The sequence below is a fragment of the Amaranthus tricolor genome, chromosome 8, assembly GCF_026212465.1.
Source record: "Amaranthus tricolor cultivar Red isolate AtriRed21 chromosome 8, ASM2621246v1, whole genome shotgun sequence".
In the NCBI taxonomy this organism is placed as follows: domain Eukaryota; kingdom Viridiplantae; phylum Streptophyta; class Magnoliopsida; order Caryophyllales; family Amaranthaceae; genus Amaranthus; species Amaranthus tricolor.
In genome coordinates, this window is record NC_080054.1 from 26088148 (window position 1) to 26107874 (window position 19727).

At 34.5% G+C, this 19727-nt stretch overlaps 1 protein-coding gene across 3 annotated transcripts in view; it reads right to left on the reverse strand.

Moving 5' to 3' along the window:
* LOC130821125 (THO complex subunit 2) overlaps positions 1–19727 on the reverse strand; it is a 35847-nt gene that overhangs the window by 9805 nt on the left and 6315 nt on the right. For all 3 annotated transcript variants that reach the window (XM_057686768.1, XM_057686767.1, XM_057686766.1), the window contains exons 12-26: positions 17737–17812; positions 14575–14768; positions 13506–13586; positions 11499–11694; positions 11183–11419; positions 9588–9668; positions 9376–9495; positions 9221–9280; positions 6617–6744; positions 3675–3771; positions 3458–3586; positions 1923–2026; positions 1373–1553; positions 1123–1265; positions 24–630 (exon numbers count right to left, since the gene is read on the reverse strand). In XM_057686768.1, the coding sequence (XP_057542751.1) occupies positions 24–630; positions 1123–1265; positions 1373–1553; positions 1923–2026; positions 3458–3586; positions 3675–3771; positions 6617–6744; positions 9221–9280; positions 9376–9495; positions 9588–9668; positions 11183–11419; positions 11499–11694; positions 13506–13586; positions 14575–14768; positions 17737–17812 (2434 nt within the window). The remainder of the gene's footprint in view (positions 1–23; positions 631–1122; positions 1266–1372; positions 1554–1922; positions 2027–3457; positions 3587–3674; positions 3772–6616; positions 6745–9220; positions 9281–9375; positions 9496–9587; positions 9669–11182; positions 11420–11498; positions 11695–13505; positions 13587–14574; positions 14769–17736; positions 17813–19727) is intronic.

Here is a 19727-nt window from a genome sequence, read left to right on the forward strand (position 1 = left end):
ATATAAATACATACAACCATTACCTTCCAATAGTAGGCAATTTTTAGTGTTTCAAACAAAAATCTGCCGAGTCTACCAGCCTCATACTCAGTACAGCAGCAAATCATTGGGTGCAAAGTTTTACAGATTAAAACGTCAATATGGTTGACTGTGTTAAAGAAAGGTGTGCCCAAGGAGTGAAGAGTATGAACAAACATGGCACAATAAACTGCATCCGGCATACTGAAGATACACCGTGGAAAAATACATCGTTGCAGAAATTCCATATTGATCTTCAACGTATCAAGACAAGAGCTCAACCATTTATCTTTCTCACTTGCAAGCCTCCTACGCACAGAAGCAACATTTTCCTCATGTTTTTGCAGCTCACTCATGAGACGATCCAAGGACTCTTGTATCCTCTCTTTATCTTTCTTCCTTTTAGCAATTGCGGAACCTGAATTATCAGTGACCTCTTCCAGAGCCTTTAAAGAAGCATGCTGTTTGGCAATCTCAGACTCATATCGACTCCGAGGAACATAAAGATCGTACAGTGAAAGACCCCAAAATGTTGCATACAAATCTGGGGAAAGGCTGTTCCATGCTTTTGGAGGCAACATAGTTCGAATTGTACCAAGAAGATCAGACCACCTGCAGATTTTGAAATCAACAGATTAAACTGAGATTTTACAACGCATAACATACTTTTTACAACTTCCATTTTTATCAGTGCAATCCTATATGGATATACACTAGATAGCAGCAACATTTGTAATATTACTACACCTTTTTGTTGCCACTCACATTTTTGTCCATCCCTCCTACCAACTTGAGAGCTGATAAACAAGTTGGGATCACTCCCAAGCAAACCCTAATGATACAATATAAAGCTTATTCAAATTTGAAATTGTACCCTATCTTAGTTTGTTATTTTCAATCCCAGAGTGATGTGTTGCACTAATAAGGTAAGGGATACTAAAAAAAACAAAAACACCGCACTATGATGAGAGGATCCAGAAATAGAGATGATGTAAACTAATAATACTCAGAGAGTATCATATATGTAAACAATGAAAGCATAGACATTTAACATCATAATTACGCATAACACACTTAAAATATGATGCTATATGAAAGTGATACCTCACAGGACTGAAAGCAGGTCCAAGATCCAAAACGAGGTCACCAACATCACTTCGCTCGTCGCGATCACATAAAGGCCATGAGACAAAGCTATTGGCACATTTGAATATCCTCATAACTGGCCGATAGATCAAGAACGCAACCTAGTTTGTGGAAACATTAATCAAAATAATAAAGTGTAAAATATCAACAAGGGCAAACTCGTCATCCCCGTGCAGCAACTTTCACAAACTTAAAGGCAAGCGCATACCTCAGGTTCAAGGTGGTACAGATGAACAAGATCATCAAGACTCGGTACCAGTTGTGCATAAGCAGTTGCTGGATTCACAGCACTACACAGGAATTCTACATACTGCAGAAGAACCCCATGGCATCTGTCAAACTGCTCACTTACCATTTTTATATAAGGTGCATCCGCATTGACAACAGTCCTACAAAAGAGATTACACATAAATTCTTGAACCAGCATTAAGATACAAAACAGACTTCCATAAGCATGGATAGATAAGCTTTATGTCAGATATAAAGAATAAGCAGTAAGTCACAAAAACAGTTGGTACCACAAATCCTGGATCTGGTCAGGCAAGCAACAAAAACAAATAAAAGCGAAGCACTTCAAGAATTTATTAAGCGGAAATATTCAACAACAAACGGATTTCTTCTAGCTTTCTTCATTTTAGAAAACATACAGAATTTAACACCAATAAACTAATTTTCTAGAAATGGGAAATACAAAACAAAACATTCATGAAAGGAACAAATATAAATCAAGTTACTTCAATTCTGGAAGAAGGGCTTACAAAGAACGATATTGTGCAATTAGCACCAAAAGAGGAATTGCCAGCTTTGGTTCTTCTTTCGCAAGCAAGGAATCCCTCAATCTATTAGTAGATTTTATAAGTGCCTGCATCATATGTGAGAGTCAGCATTAGAACCCCTTAGCTTGTCAAATAAGTTTGTTCATGGCAAAATGCGCTCTTTTCAAAAATAACCAGATTGTCATTGTGGAAATAACAATTTATTGCTTTAAAAAGGTTTCAAAAGAAAACAACATCATTATCACAAAGTGAACATTTTGCAAGGGAGAAAAACTGCATCAGATGTCACAAAAGGAGAGTGTTCCTGACAAATACTACCCTGAAAGAAAGTAAAGTTTGCAAGAAAAGATAACAATTGCTGAGGATAATAAACCAGTTGTTTACTATATAAAATATTCGACATGTAGATAGGGTACTGTTGAACAATGTCCTATCTGGTTTCCAAAAGAACAGGCAGAGAAATCGAGATTCCAAGTTTTTCACCAAAATAAAAGGAAATCTAAAGGTCGTGATAACTAGACCTGTCGTCAAATTTTGCCGCGATTCAAAACTGACCCGGTACCCAACCAGAAATTAGTGGGTAATAACCCCTAAAGTTTGACGGGTAACCCTATTATAACCCGAAAATATCAAAAACATATTGGGTCAAACCCAAACGTAACCGGAACCAAACCGTTTTGACCCATTTTCTTATTCCTGCCAATTTTTCCACGTCGTTGTTTTTAGTCAAAGCCCACTATATTTCTAGTCAATTTTTGGATTTTTAGTCAGCATTTCTTTGTCTAGCCTTAATGATATATTGATCCTTTTTATGACAATAATATTTTCTATAGAATCAAAGTTATTATTATTATTATTATTATTATTATTATTATTATTATTATTATTATTATTATTATTATTATTATTATGTATATATATATATATATACAAACACACACATACATATGGAATAAATTGGATGACAAATATATATTATTTTTATCCTTGATCCCCTACCCAAAAATGACTCGACCTTATGTTGATGCAACCGAAAGAACACAACCCGTAACCCGCCCGCATGTGTTTTGACAGGTCGAAATTGACAAATTGACAACACATTAGGTTAATCGAATGCAATTGTGAGAGCCCGAAACCTTCCCATTCTCCAACAAGACCAACTCATCCCCCCCCCCCCCCAAAGAAAGTTTCACGATAAATTACTCAGTAAAACCTTTTAGAAAAAAGATAGAAAGATAGCCCACAGCAAAGATAATTATTCGAATTTGACAGTGAGAGCTCTATCTATTTCCATTTTTTTATCTTAGTCTATTTCAGTAAAGGAAATCACAAAAAAAGAATTAATTATAATGGAGAAGACATTTTCCAAAATAACATTTCCAAGGAGGTATTCATGTTTAGCAATTCATGTGTTTTACTGCTATTCTTTCCCAGGCACAGACTTTGCTCCTATAACACACACAAAAAAACATCTTCTGTCCATAATAAAGAAAGGGCACATCCCAAACCATAAGCACCTTATTGTTTCTGCTAATGCCATATGAAGTGGCAAGATAGCGCAAATTATCGCCACCTGCCATGGAATCAAGCTGCTCCTCTGTCATGTTTTCCGTGTACTGAACATTTGCCATCTGTTGTATCAACTCCTACACAGAAAGAACAGAATGATTAAAAAAAATTAGCTCCACTTGATTAACATCTACATCAACATGCATGAAACGCAATAAAGTATACCTGCAGAAGAAGAAGTTCAATTCCTTGACCCCTCTTCAATTGGTTGACAAGGTATTGGAAAAGACCCCTCAGCTCCATTGAAGGGTACTTCTTGCACCTGTAACAGTCAATAGATCATTATGGCTGACTACAAAGGGAAATCTTTGTGGAAGGGTTTCAAAAACTCCAAAAAAATGAAACAAAACTCCATACTCCCTTAAGTTCTTAATCCGCAATAATTGTCACTGTCTTAGTGACGAACATTCAATCACAGCTTTTTCTCATATACTGACAAAAATAATTTAAAACCTACTGTTCCCATCGGAATGGCGTTATAGGCTCTTTGAATAAATTAAGTCTTAAAAGAATGCTGCCTCCAAAGCAAGGTTCACTCCACAATCCATACAAATTGTATTTCCATGTTATTATTTGGACGAAAGTTGCAAGTAAAATAAGAGAACTCACAAATAGGAGATACTATATAGTTTAGGCTGAAGCAAAAATATATCTCTACAGAGAGAGTAGTAAAAAAAAAACTTCAGCAAAAGAGCCACAGACACAGAGTACAATGGGCCAACCAATGCGCAAATAGGAAGGTCAAAGGCAACATCTTTTCTCATGTAATGGCACAACTTTAACAGCAATATACAAACAACTTTTTTGCTAAACTGAATTCTAGATAATATAGAAGCTTGAAATTCAAAAATTGAAAATAAAAATTTTACCAAAATGGTTAGCCAACAATAGCTCTAAGGGACATGGATAACCAATTGAGACATTTCAAAAATTAGTATTTAAAATTTAGAGCGAGATTATTTCAGTGCTTTCATAGTTAACATTTCCAGCTTTGGTATTAATTCATGTTTCCACGAGCTATGTTTAGTCAAAACCTTGAATTATATATTAGTTTTCACTGCAATGAAGAAAGGGTTTAGCTGTCATCATCAAAAGATACAAAATAAAAGAAACATTCACCAGGATTCCAGTAGTAATGTAACAAACACTCCAACTAGGAAAGGATTTGCCTCTCACATAGAATAACATAGCTGATAAGTATCCCAGTCGTTCGTTTGAAGTCATTGTCATCATCACCGGCCATTGTCATCTAGCTTATAGAAATGAACAAGGTAATAACATACATCTATTCACTTCAACCACTAAAGTTTATTTAGTTTAGTTCCAAAAGAATTCTCTTCCAAAGCCAGATCACAATAACATCTCGTTAACACACTTCTGCTGCAGTCATGGTGAACAAAAACTTCTCGAAGAATAGCAATTATCACAATGATCAACTAGTATAGAAAAGCTGTTCTTCTGAGCAGAGGGCGACATATGAGCCACATTGGAGGACATAAAACAACAGACCATCTAAAAAATATTGACCATGAAACTTTGATTACCAAATCCTTTGGTTCTACTTTCCTTTATTATAAATCCCTTAGGCTGCAACCTTTTCAATCACACAAATATGCACTGAAACAGCTGAAAATGATTTATGGTAAAAATGAAAAAGAATCTTCTATTTCTGAACATTTCTCCATTTTTCACCCTTTCTTGATAAACACATCATTAGTATTGTTAAAAAGAAGTGCAGGTCACCGAAAGGACACTTTCTTGTTCTCAATAAAAAACTCCTAATGATCTAGAAAATTCAATCAAGTCACTGTCTTATTACACCAAGATCTAGAAAACTCCTGTGATATCCTAGCTACTAGTAAGACAAGAAATACACGAAGCACTGCTCTTGAATAAGGTGCAACATCAGCCAACAAAACCAAAGCACTCTTTAAGAAAACAGAAAAAACCGCATATTCATTGGCCTTCTTTTATACCCTTGAGAAGCATGCATTATACTCTTAAATTGTTCCACTTTCAGATGAAAATACGGAAATGATAAATGGTTCACAAATCCCCATGATAAGAACAGACTTGAGACCTATCACCCTTAATAGCACAACCACAACTCCAAATAGGTAGTCCTATTTCATAAGAGAGATCACAATCATACTCGAATGAAATCGAAGAAGCAGCATGTAAATGCACTTAACCAAACATATCTCTCTTGATATCTATTCTTGCACCAAAACCAGAAGGATGCTTTCCAGCATAATTGCACCCACTCCATTTTCCCCTGAAAGACTTCACCTCAGAAATATCTAATGATAAAACAATAGCTCTATCCTCACTCGGCAAAAACACTGCACGTCATAAAATCAATACAGTACAACTATTTCAAATTCAATTAAACCAACGTCCAAAAACCAGGCCACCACAAGTGAAAAGGATTATGTTGAGAATATGACATCAAAAAAACCCCTTGACCGAACATTCACTATACAGCCAGCCAAATACACTAGTGAGCAGGTTCAGAAGAATGATTAAGAAGCTCCCCGGTCAAACCACCGCTCATTATCTTTCTGAAAGAGAACTAGTTCAAACAAATTTATTGTTGATTGAACATCGTATTACACCTCACTTCACACATTCCAAAAAACAAGCATTGGAAGGATATTAGCCAGGGCAATGACACTGAAATCCCGAACCAGCAAGCTGTCACATTGAGAATATTTCCAATATAATTAAACTCATACTCATGATGGATGCGCAATGCATCAGTAAACTGTCCAACATCCAACTGTATTGATCACAATCACATAAACAGTGATGATTCACACAGGTACAAGTTCATACTATGTAAAGCTTTCATTGCCAAGGCAGCAAAAGGATTCCCAAAAGAGAAAATCATGATACGACACTGGACCAAAAAGAAGAAAAAAAATAAAACTACAAATCAGGTCCATTTGAAATTCACAACTCCGAAAAATCATGCAGATAAAACATGAAATCAACCCTCCACAAAACAGAAAAACATAAGAAACAGAAAAAAGGTAGTTAGCCAGCCATAATAGATGAATAGATAAGGCTAGAAGATCCAAATAATATATCAGAGAGATAGCACATACAGATGCCCCCAAAAGGAAGCCAAGGATTGAAGCCAATCAGACAAGTTAAGCCCATCTTCTTTCAGCTTTTCACGACCACTTTGCGCCAAACGCTCTATCACTACATACTCTAAGACATCATACTCCAACTGCACAAAAGAACCAAACAAATAAGAAAACGGTTGAGCATAATCTGACAACAACATAAATAAAACGAGTGTGGTCATAGATCACATCAACACAATGTAAACCCAATGTTCAAATCAATCCAATTTGTCACACACAAGCTCACAACATAGAAACAAAGACGCGCCAGCTGTAGATCAAATGAAGGCTTAACCTTCAGGGGTGATTAAACTAACAGGTGCAATTTGTGTTTAATAGAATCAAAAAGATCTACTTGATTTCTCCGAACTCTTAAGCTTCATCTAGCTATGTCTGTTGACATGAATGCACGCTTTTACCAGACTCTGAAAACTGGCATGATGCCAAGTGAATTTCGTGATTGGTGCTAGCAGAAAACAAGGATGACTAACATAGTCACATGTCCATTTATCGAACTCAAGACCAAAATTAAATAGGGATGGTTCGGCCCTTATGAACCAAGTGTTGTCACATGCTGAACAAGAGGCAATCCTATTTTTTTGGCGGTTAAGATGGTGACACAAATTATGTGTTCCCAGTAGGAAGAAGCAGGGCATTGCACATAACCTGCAACCTCCTAGCAACAAAAGAGATGGCTGAAGGGGAGTTAGTTATGTTCTCTCATTGTAATCAAGAAGACTAGATGTGATCCATCAAAATAAGCTGCCAATAGAAAAGTGAGAAATTCAATTCAGGATGCTTCGGCCAATTCTGTTGGCAAAATCTAGTGTCTGGCAAAGTTGATTGGATTTAGCGGATGATAAAGATGAGCAGTAGAGGATATAATAAACAGGGAAATGTGGAAGTTTAATGTCACGAAAATATTGTATACTATTCTTACTTACCATGGGAAAAATATAGGAAGCTCCAAAGCTCGTAAAAACTATGATTGCTTGGTCAACCAAACAACACCAACAAATCTCCAATTTTATATCATTTTGAAACTAAACCCCAGTTAGGTTTTGTCCTTTTCTACTTATTTTCATTTCAGTTTAGTCCAGTACAATATAATATAATTGAGTTCAAATCAGTCCAGTCCAGTCCAGTTGAGCTCCATAATGGTTGGAACATAAATTCAGTACATAAAACTCACTTCTCAATTTATTCTAAAGTTAAACTAAGTACTAAACAGCAGTAAAAGGTTTCATCTCAGTACAGTCCATTCAGAAATAATAATATCAATACAAATTACATTAGTACAATCAAAAATTCAGCTGAGTGGAAGAGAACAGGCCCTTAATCCTGTCTAAAATGTTCGACTAGATGAATTAGACATGGACAAAAGGAATCTGATTAAACTAAACCCATCAAATCTTCATATTCCTAAAAGCTTAATGCCAAAATGATTTTCAATGTCGCATTTACAAAAAATACATGAACGTTGATATTTTGAAATGCATTGAGTTGATCAAACAAAACCCTACTTAAATATCAATGACAAATTACAGTAAAATTTCAGTCACACACTCCAGAAAGATTTAAAACAAATCCATAGACAAGGTAGAATTAGTAGCAAGCAAATTTGGATTTTAAGTTTCAACTCATAATGACCCTCTTACATTTCTCCCCAGAACACAGCCAAGGCTCTATTCCAGGAAGCACGCACCTTTTTGCACACAACTGAAAACAGATCATCTCACCTGTTACAAGGCCTTCTAAATCTTATTTCTTCATTAACAAATTTTAAAGCTCCCTTTGCAGAGGTAACTTCTTTTCATACACCTATGAACTAAATCCTTTTTCCCTACTATGAGTATTAAAATCTCTTTTCATATACCTACAACTAAATTGAATGCAATGAAGATTTTCCTTATCCAAAAAAACTGTATGTGTTGCTGATGAGTATTATCAATTTAATCACAGTTCTCTGATAGCTACAAATCTGAAACTAGCTTCACAGTGTACACTGCTCATCTAAGAATAATGAACTTGCATCACACAGAAAAGCTGCAGCAATATAAAACAATGATAAACAAAAATTTAGTTCCGTTAAAATTCAGCAATGATTCACTCTCAGTCATACAGGATGAAATCATATAAACCCTAAAACATTTACATGCACAACCCATAATACAACTTTTTGGGTCTTCAAACATAAACAGCAGGTAAGCATCTCTAGTTTTCTCTTCAGAAACAACCAAGAAAAGGCCTTTATCCTAAGGGAACACACTATTTCCCAAGTATAAATGCTGTATGAAATTGTCCCTCAGTCTTTATAATGGTCTACCACACAAATTGTCAATCGCTAATTTCTGAGGTGTCAAGAACATATTATTAGTGACATATGAACTCTGACAAAGAAATACTGTGCCAGCACATAAAATCATGTATTACATATGACCTCCACGAAGGAAAAAATGTATAACACATGCATAAGTTATGCAGCTATGCAATTCCCAGAACAAACACGCATACAAAAACTATGGTCTAAGCAGAAGAAATGAGGACCCAAGCCCAACTAGATAAGTTCAACAACCCTACCTGTGTCAAATATTTGAAAGCATCCACAACCGGCATGATCATATCTCGGTAGGCTTCAATCTGTACAAGAACTATTAGTAAAACTTCAATAAATAAATAAAAATACATAAAAAGTGAAATTAAAAAGTGTAAATAAGCTGCTAGAACTGAGTTACCTGCTGAACAATTGTTCGGAGAACTGTTAGAGGATTAGCATGAGCAAGCTTAGCGACCATACGACCCAGCTGTTTTAAATTTTCCTTTGCAAGCCTTTTCAGAATCCTCCTTGTATCCAACTACAGATGCAGATCAAAATTTAACATCAAATATGAAGATCAAATTGAACATCAAAATTGAACCTTCAGAATATATTTCAATTAAGGCTAACCTTAGCTGTTTGTCTGGCTGCCAAAAGCATAGGCATCCTTTCATCATCCTTTTCCCACTCACCATAGAGACGATATCTCACCTAAACATAACAAATCCATTACTGGTCCAAATGATTTAACATTGAAACAAAAAAATCACCAAATAAAAAAATGTCTGGACTAAAATATGGCTATACGACTTAGGTAAGGATCCCCGGTCCAAAGATAAAGTACTCTAGAAAATCATGACTTAACATTTCTAATTAGCATTCAAAATCTACATACCTACACTGGGACATGGCATTTTGGAAAATATTTATTTAACTCAATAATTGTGAAAGGATTGTATTAAAATGCTTATTAAATTATGTATACTTCTCATTTATGTGAAGTACCGGATGATGTTTACTATCTTAAACAACCTCTTTATTATCACTGACATAGGAAACGTCACGTTATCACGTACATCAGACCCCCAAACACCGCTAAGGTGAGAGCCCCTTGATGGCATCAGAATGATAGAATTTTGATGATATTTGTGAAAGGAAAAATTCCACGCATTAATTTGGGCTTTCATAAGAGATCATAATAGGAAAATGGGAGCAACTGAGATGTTAATGTTTTTAAAACGAATGATTAGAGATACTCTAAAGGATAGAATTTCAACAGATACATAAGAAAAAAGTGTCGGAATCGCAAATATTAAGACAAAATGAGAGAGAACCATTTACGATAGTTTGGTCATGCGCATAGATTGAACAATGCATGATTTAGAAAAGAAGGTTGTAACTTTGAAGAACTTAATGGAAAAGGTACACCGAAGATGACCTAACGAGTGAAATTTTATCAAGAATCAGGATTTAAAGGAGAAAACAATAATGGAAGAGGATAATACATGGATGGTCAATGGAATTGGCCCTTTTAGTTGTATATTGGTACTAAGTATGTGTGGCAATCTGTTACGTTGATTTGTGTTGGAATATAAAGCTAACCCTGTATGTTAGGGTTTAGGGTTTAATATCGTTATTGTCGCACTGTTGTATCATGCATTGAAAAGAAATAATTTATAGAAACGGTTAGATTTTCAAAATGAAACAATTAATAAAGGAGAACTTGAAAGTTAAAATTTAAAAGCCAAAACAAAAAGTTAGATCAAAAAGTTCATGGGGAATGTCAAAAGGCTTCAGAAGAGAAATAGTTTGCATACTAATAAAGAACGTCAGAGTAAATAAGAGGGCAGAAATAAAGTGGCAAGTATTTGTCACTATAATGCGTGTTTCCAGTTTCTCACATAAAATTCCACTTCACACACTCCCACATAATTCAAAAAATATGAGGATGTTGTACAGGAATTACAACTCGTAGGAGATAAATTGAAGACCAAGCCTCATCATTAACTTTAGAGACTAAGTTTGAGGAACATTCTTAGAAGAATTCAAAGGCAAGTGTAGAATTTTCTTCATAAATTTAAACTCTATAAAAATGTAAGTGTTCTATCATCCTGAGTCAGACCAACCCATCTAATGTATCAGGTCATGTAATGTTGGTGGATAGCCCAGACATGTATGGAGAATCACAGCATTACAGCCATATACTGCTTAGAGATAATACACACCTCATAAGGAAGAAGACTCATCACTTCCCAAATCTCCTGGCCAATGGCAGGGTTTGCAGGTACCAGCTGTAATGATGGAAGCAGACAAGATCCTAGTGCTTCCTCAATTCTTGATCTTGCTTCTCTAAGATGCAACCGAGGATTTATATTAAAACCATTTACAGGTACAGTAGCCTTGTCTCCTTTGCTTACGAGTTCAAGTGCTGACAGGTAGTAAACTTTCAAAAGTCTACAAACCTTCCAAAAGATATATGCAAGACCTAGTTAGTAAACATGTAAGAAAAAGATCTTAAACAAAAAGCAACAGAGCTATAACCTTCTGCAACAACAAAGTGTCACGATATAGATAAGGTCCAGCACAGGCAAGCATCTCAAAAAGCTCTTTAGGAAGCACAACTAGAGTGCCATTCAAAGAATCTGCAGTCTCCAATGCTTTGGGGCCATTCAAGGTGTTGTCAAAACGCTGTTGATGGACAATATCATATGCTGAAGAAATACGTTTTCCAATGAGCCTAAAACACAACAAAAGACATCATTTGCAATTCGAAAACGCAACTTCTCAAAACTGACTTTCAAAAAGGTATATGATGTCTAACCCTGATAAAGTGTACTAATATGTAACATTTTAGTCGCAATGTCTCTACTTATGCTTACTAACACATAAGTTCATCCATTTATATCTTTCATTATTGAATATTTAAATATATAAAAACTGATAATTTGAAACTACAACCTCCTAAATTTTGTTCGTTCACCTTTTCATTCACCAATATCTTTTTGTTTGTTTGTCACATAAAAATAAATATATCTTTTCGTTTGTCCACTTTGAAAAATCTTTTTGTTTAAGCAAAAAAATCTCTCGATGTAACCCTACTATCGCCCTTTGGTCCCACCCCACCCAGTCAAACAAACCACTCCCACTCAAATCTGACACTAATTTAACCAAATCCTAATAAACTTTTTTGATAAAGAAAATTATATTAACAAGAAATTGTCAAAGTATACGGATTAGGGATGAGAAATCCCAAAAGATGTCAGCTAAAATCAACATTGCAATCTCCCAATTTCTCCAACAAAGATCATATAAAGTAGCATGCTCAAAAAGACCATTAGCTTTTGCCCGTAGTGACGCTAAGAATTTAGCTTTCTCCCAGATGATTTCCAATGGTAAGAACCAATCATTAAAAATTCATCTATTCCTTTCGAACCAAACAAACCAAAGAATCACAAAGCAGCAACACCTCCACAAACTTTTAAGCTCCCTCTTATTTCCAAAACTGCGGTAATTAAAGAATAACCTCAGAGCTACCAAATGATCTCTACTTTTCTGAAAAAGGTTGCCCCATAGTTCTCTCGTGAAACTACAATGCATAAAGGGATGATCTACCAAGCACATAACCTCGATGGGGATTCAACGCTTTGTCAGTTCTTCTAATTTGAAGATTCTCCATAGTATTGAGCTTCCCTAAAACCATAAACCACACAAAAGCTCTAATCTCATTTAATAACCTAAGGTCACAACAACATTAACCTGCTCTTCTACCTTCCTTATCTCTGCTCCCCAGTCCCCACCTAAAGGCTCAACACCACCTCTCTGACTGAAACTAGGGAAGTTGTCTCCATAAACACCAACCTAGCACCACTTCTTCACCAACCTAGCACCTACTATATCCTCCCTTCACTCTATCAACCAGCTTTGGCATGCAGAAACTCACTCTCACCCATCATCTAGAAACTGTCTTCCTCCCTCCTCTAGTTCCTACTCTTCTCACTCCGACCTTCACTCTTTCACCGATAAGATTGAAAACCAACCGCAACTTTGTAAAGCACTTAGAATCACCACAAATGGTGAAAATTTATTATTGGTATTGTGGAATCTAATTTGGTATTTACCATCCAAAGTCCAGATGTCGCTTGAAGTAGTGTTTATGTGGTGCTTAATGTTGCTTGAATTTAATAACATAGACAGCACTTAACATTCCTCTGGTAACTCTTCTATTTGTTGAATTATACTACAAAAATCACTAAATATATAACTTAAATTTCGAAAAAAAAATGAGTGTCTCGCCTACACAAAGCTCGCACCTCTGTTTGGCACTTTGCGTCTAGGCTCTAAACACCTTTTGCACCTCAGATCTTTTGAAAATCAAGGAATAGAGAAATATGTTGGCTACAGTCAACAAAAGTACATCAAAGAGTTTTTGCATGTCTGTTCAACAGAGTGCAGTCAGATAGTAAAAAAGTCCAGGCTTACAGCATATTGGAATAACTAAAATTATAGCCAGCCTCAAACTAAAAAACAAAATAAAGTTGTCTTGTCTACCTGAACAATCCATCACAAATCTGAGCATATGCAACTGGAGTAAGAGGAGAGAGACGCTCGAATAAGACATTTGCATGATACCTGGAAAAAAAAAAAAGCAAAACAACCAATGAAGATAAAATATTCATGGGAAGGGTGATCCAATTTGTGATCATTCAAGCAACAAACCAGAAAATATAACTTACAACTCAAACTCCTACTTTTAGGGTATATACTTTTCTATGCAACAACTATAATGTTTTTCCACTAAAACAAAGGGGTTGCATAAAATTACTAAAATTAGGGAAATTAAACGTATGAGCCACGTGAACTTTTTTCCAAATAAGTATTAACCATCAAATTTCTCAACTTAACATAAGTTTCTTGTCTCCTTTCCCTCAAGATTTTGAGTGCAAGGCACCTGCAAACACATGCTATTAAACCTGCTCCAAGTGAAACTAGGTTTTTACTTAAAGACATTCAAACTTCTTTACATACACATGAGAACAATACAAAACCATATTAATGTCAAAAAACAAAAAAGAACAACCATGCAAAAGCGGACAGTCACAGAGACACAGAACAAATAAAGTATATTAAATGGCCAGCTACCAAAATGAGGATGACAATAACATCCAATACAAAAACAGAGTAGCACTAATGTGGATCTTGCATACTAAACCGATTAGCTCCCCTTTGTTGCCACTACTAAATATGCTATTTTGGTTAGAGCCGCCAGAGTAATCAATTTGTTGGCATATATGTACTAAATAAAACGGTGACCCCCCAAACAAAAAAGAAAATCAAGCCGACAAAGATACCAGATTGGACAAAACAAGCAGGAAAAATAAAGGTGCAAAAGGGACAAGGATTTTTGATATCAAATGACTAGCATAAAGACAAAGTGTAACTGTGACATAAGCTTAAATTAAAAGTACACATGATTACAAACTATATCACAGAACAAGAACAAATCAAACAATCCACACAGGCACAAGGGGAAACAAAAAAAAAAATCTTTATGTACAGAGAAAAAAAAAGAAGCAAATTCCCTCTCTTTCTAATGGAGAAGCAATAATCAGTCACATACCAATCATCCACAACAAGGCAACCAGTGAGCAAGCCTAATGTTTGGATGTTCTCTAGGTCTGAAACATATTCATTGACAGCTTGATTCTCCATATCTATAGCAGCATAAAGATCTATGGTCACATCTCCTTGCTTTTCGTCATCCATAAGATCCTTTCCAGTAGCAGCAAGATTAATTTTCCCAATCTTGTTAGCCTGTGACAATGAACGCAAAACTGTGATTGCAACCTATGTGATAGCACAAAAAATTAACAGGCAAAGTAAAGAAACTCTAAATATATCCCATCATCAAAAGCACCGTCAACCAACCAATGAAATGTGAGATATCAAACAATACACTATGCCTCAAAAATAAACAAGACCTATTCCTGACTCCTGTATTCTTATGAACTCTTCTTCAATGTACAAAAAGTTCTTCTCATCTCTTTACATTTGTTTTTCTTAATCTCTACTGATCCACCTAGTTCCAAGAAGATAACAAGTCCTTTCCTAATACATTACAACATAAATATCCAATTGATACAAATCAAGACTTAAGTTTTAAGGTGCACCTACGCGCAACCAGGTGAGCAATGAGTTGGGAGCCTTGATAGGGCCAAGGGTGGCGATTTCTTGAGAAGAGCACCTCATAGCATTAAATCTAAGGCAAGCACCTTCAAGCACGTTAAAGCGCCATTTGGTCTTAGCCTCTGAAGAAACAATGTTGAAGAGATCCCAAACAAAGGATAATGGGCAACTCAATTTACATCAATACTTAATTAGTTTTTCTTCCATTTATAACGTAAACTAAAACTTCTCAAGTAAAGAGCTTGATAAATTTCATAATTGCATAATAGTTTCTTCATCTTTGACAATGTAGTCACGTTAGTTCTATTGAATATTGTCTTCTATAGCTTTGGGTATTCAACTTATTCATCAAAATATACCAAGCGAAATTATTTGATGAAACCAATAGTAGAAAACTAGGTCTTGATTCTTTTGATCTTATGGGTTTGTTTTTGTTCTTAGAAATGTAAAAATCAGCGATTTAATCTTGGTTTAGTCTTCCATGCATAGCATTCCCAATTTACTTCCCCACCTAGCACAATAGAACCTTTTTAACATTTTCTATTAGCCCGATTCAAATAATGGGTCATTAGTTCCTTACTTGGCGTTGATTACAATGGAACGCATTTGCCATATGAAAAGCATTTTCCTAACTTCAAATTTTAGAACAAGCTTAGCAGTTAAACGTTAAATCTATAATAACGTTGGCAATCGAGCAAGACTGTTTAACATAAAAAAAATTTAATTGGTCCTTTTAGTGGATCATCCTTTTCTCCCTTCTTTCAATCCCTCTTCCTTCCTCTATTTTATACTCACTCCAGCACAATTTAGTTGTTCCATTTGTTTTTTTATACTATTTATCAATCACTCTTAATTTGGATTTTATTATTAATCTATAAGTTAAAACATAGTCAAGGTGGAATCTTATTTGATTCGATTCAATAAAAAATTTATTAATATTAATTATTTATAATTTTCAATCATACACAATTAGAGATTTTAGAATTGAATTAGTGCATTGGCAACATGCAAAATAAAATGGGACAACTAAATTATGTTGGAGGTAGTACATGAGAATCCTCGTTGCAAGAGATTTTTATTTATTTATTGAATAATACTTCTAATTGAGAAAACCCTTTACTTTTCAGAATTGTGATAGAGTAATTGCCTTGTTCTACTTATATTTGTCTCAAACTTCATTTTGCAGCCCTGATTTTTGTAATGTCTCCCATCAATTTGGGGTTTTATATTTCATTGGGTTTGAAAAGGTTATGAATGTTTTTGGTCAATAGATTCATGAAGGAGAAGAATGAGACAAAGAAAAAAAAAACTCTGAATAAGTATTTGAGATTCCAGGATGAAAGTAAATTAAATTGCAAAAAATTACATGTGGATGGAGCAATGGAGTAGGGAAGGAAGGACACAAACAAAAGAGAGAAGGTTGGGAGCCTTTTTGAAGAAAGAAAAACATCAATGTCCGCAAATCAATCAAATGCCTAGAATTTGTTAAATTACTCAGATTATACAAATATAAATATATATATATATATATATATATATATATATATATATATATATATATATATATATATATATATACACATACATATATATATTATTAAGTCTTTTTAGGAAAAAATATTCATTTGGTGCTTCACAAAAAACTGATTTGTATTGGTCTTATTTGACAAAATCTCTTCAACAAAAAAACAATAGCAAGTATGCTTGTGGCACTATTAGACGAGATGTTGAAGCAAGATGTATGCTATTCTAAATGATTGTGGCAGCAATAATCTCTAAAACAATTTCTACATTACATTCTCTATACATTCGATAAAACAGAAATGCTAGAATATTACCAAGCACAAACACCTTTGTTCTTTCATTCATTCTATGATTTGAGACGCATCGTCCAAAATCCAAATATTCAAGGGGGTCATATGGTAGAAAGTACTAAGATAGGAGGACCATCAAAAAGAGATAATTTTACAAGGGAAATAGTTATAGGACGAAAATTTTTAAATGGTTATGTAACACACCGGTCAAAACCCGTTACCAAGACTAGATAGTATGGACACATCGAGTCAGCCCAATGACTCCCAAAAGAACCAATCCTTGTTAATCACTCATCAAAAGCTAACTAATTATTACAAGGGTGGCTCTATATATAGCCTAAGCCTCAAAAGACAACTATTAGCAACTATTCTAATTAACAAAATACAAAGACTGATTAATATGATAATGCCCTTGGACTTTGACCCTTTGACCCAAGTCACCACAGGTTAGTGAAATAATTTAGAAGGGGTGTAGCGGATCATTACCCAAAGTAGTAAAAAGAAGAGAAAAACGAATAAAACATACTCAATATTCAAGATGAGTTTGAACATTTTAACACTTGGGTCAAAAAATGGAAGTTACATATAAAATTGTTGAAATAAACACTTGTACTTGTGCCCAACACAAGTAATCATGTCTGGAGGGACACTTGAATAACTTCTCTGTAACAAGACTCACATGCATTTCTATCCTGATGATGACAAATGGACAACCTATAATATTGATATGGGAATCTGGCGTTGGTAGGAGGGATTGAGAGAATCTATTCACAAAAACTAACCTCGTCGAGGCGCTTCGTTGAAATTGAACCAAATTTTTCGAATGCTTCCTCATCCTTAGAAATTAGATGTGCATATCTGCGGCCATTAAAAATTTTGATTTTTAGATTAATGAGAAGTCACAACACGGTAACCAGTCACTTGAAGAATAATGTTCACTGCAAAATCAAAACCTTGACAACAAGAAACCACTTACAGCCATGAACATGGTAACCTAGAGTCCTGCCAATCTAAATTTACTATGTTATGCTAACAAAGAGGGGGGGGAGAATGCTAGAACAATTTTAAGAACTAATAAAATAAAAACTTCTCATGGTTGATGAAAAGACATCTACATGAACATAATGTCATACAAATTAATAGATATTAAAGAAAACCTTTACTCAAAAAAGAGAAATAACTCAAGGGTCAGGAGTACAAACAATAGAAGTAAATCATTATGTTTAGCAGCAACAGCCAACAGCGTTACCTAATTCCTAATCTGCCAATGAATCACGAAATGAACAATTGGACTTTTGTCCATTTTGGGCTAGTTTTGAACAAATTACAATTTAATATAGCAAAATATGTTGCGAGTTAGATAAGCCTCAACAATAGAAGCAAATCATTGTGTTTAGCAGCAACATTGTAACCTAAATCCTAATCTGCCAATGAATCACGAAATGAAACAACCCGACTTTTGAGCAAATAACAGTTTTATATAACAAAATATGTAGCGTCTTAGATAAGACTCACCAGTAAAATTAAAATAGACGCTGATAGCAACTTTGAATTCAGAAGTATCAACAATAAGATGCTAAAAGAGTTCAACATAAAATGCCCGAAAAGTCGCACGTATATTCTTAGTACAAAATACACCTCAAAAGAAACATGTTGGTATCATGGTTCGAAAAATAAGATTAAGGTTGTGAGCGCGGTAATAGTTATGTGACAAGGTACGAAGGTAATGTGGTTGCCGTACCTCCACATATTGGCCGAGACCATAAGGTATTAGTTTCTCTAGTTCAAATTAGTTGTTACACTTGTTTTCAAGCTATCTAATGCACTATTTTTGACCTAGATATTTTTAGTTGTGCATAACTAAAATTATAAAAGGTTAATAATATGATGAAATGCATCAATATGAATCAAACAAAATCGCACGTGATTATGTTTTTTCTTATACATATAGAATATAAAGTATTGATTAACAAATGGAAGTTACTATGCAAGTGTAGCAAATAATTCCAACCAGTGGTGGTATTTGAATCAGCCTTAAACATAGTTTATACACATTATAATTGCAGGTAGAATCAAAAAAGTAGACTGAAACCTTTGTAATGTGCATTGATAAGTCACCCCTAATAAATTATCTTTAAAATACTTTTATAATTATTCCTATCAAATAAATTTGTGATTGACTTGACCATACTAATCCAATTTTTACTTTTGAAAATTCAGAATTCTAAATTAATTTTATCACTTCAAATTTTACTATTTATAAAATTTCACAATTCTACTTTTTTAAATTTTTAATTTCATTATTTATTTAGAAACAAAATCTTATTATAATTATTTATTTTGAACCCAATTGATTTGAAATCACCAAAAGAACCGTTCCATGATCCACGTTCCCATTTTGAACCAATTAATATTCTAGGTAATATGCAAAAGAATAAGAGATTTGATGGATTAAAGGCTTTTTAAGTAGCGATAAATGATGATATCACCATCCAAAACAAACATCAACTTCTAGCTGCACAATTTGCAATTTTTTTAAGGAAAATTTCTGACTTTCACTGCGCAAATAACAACGGCAACATTTTTTTAAGCAATGTAATTACTTAAACAAACAATCAACCAATCATCAAGGACATCAATTCGAACAATATACTTCCGTACAGTTAATTAAAAAAAAGGCACATGAAAATTGATGCAAACTTGACCACTAATTTTTTTACCCAAGAGCCTAGAGAGAGAAACAATGCAAGCAAGACACAGTTAATGCATGAAG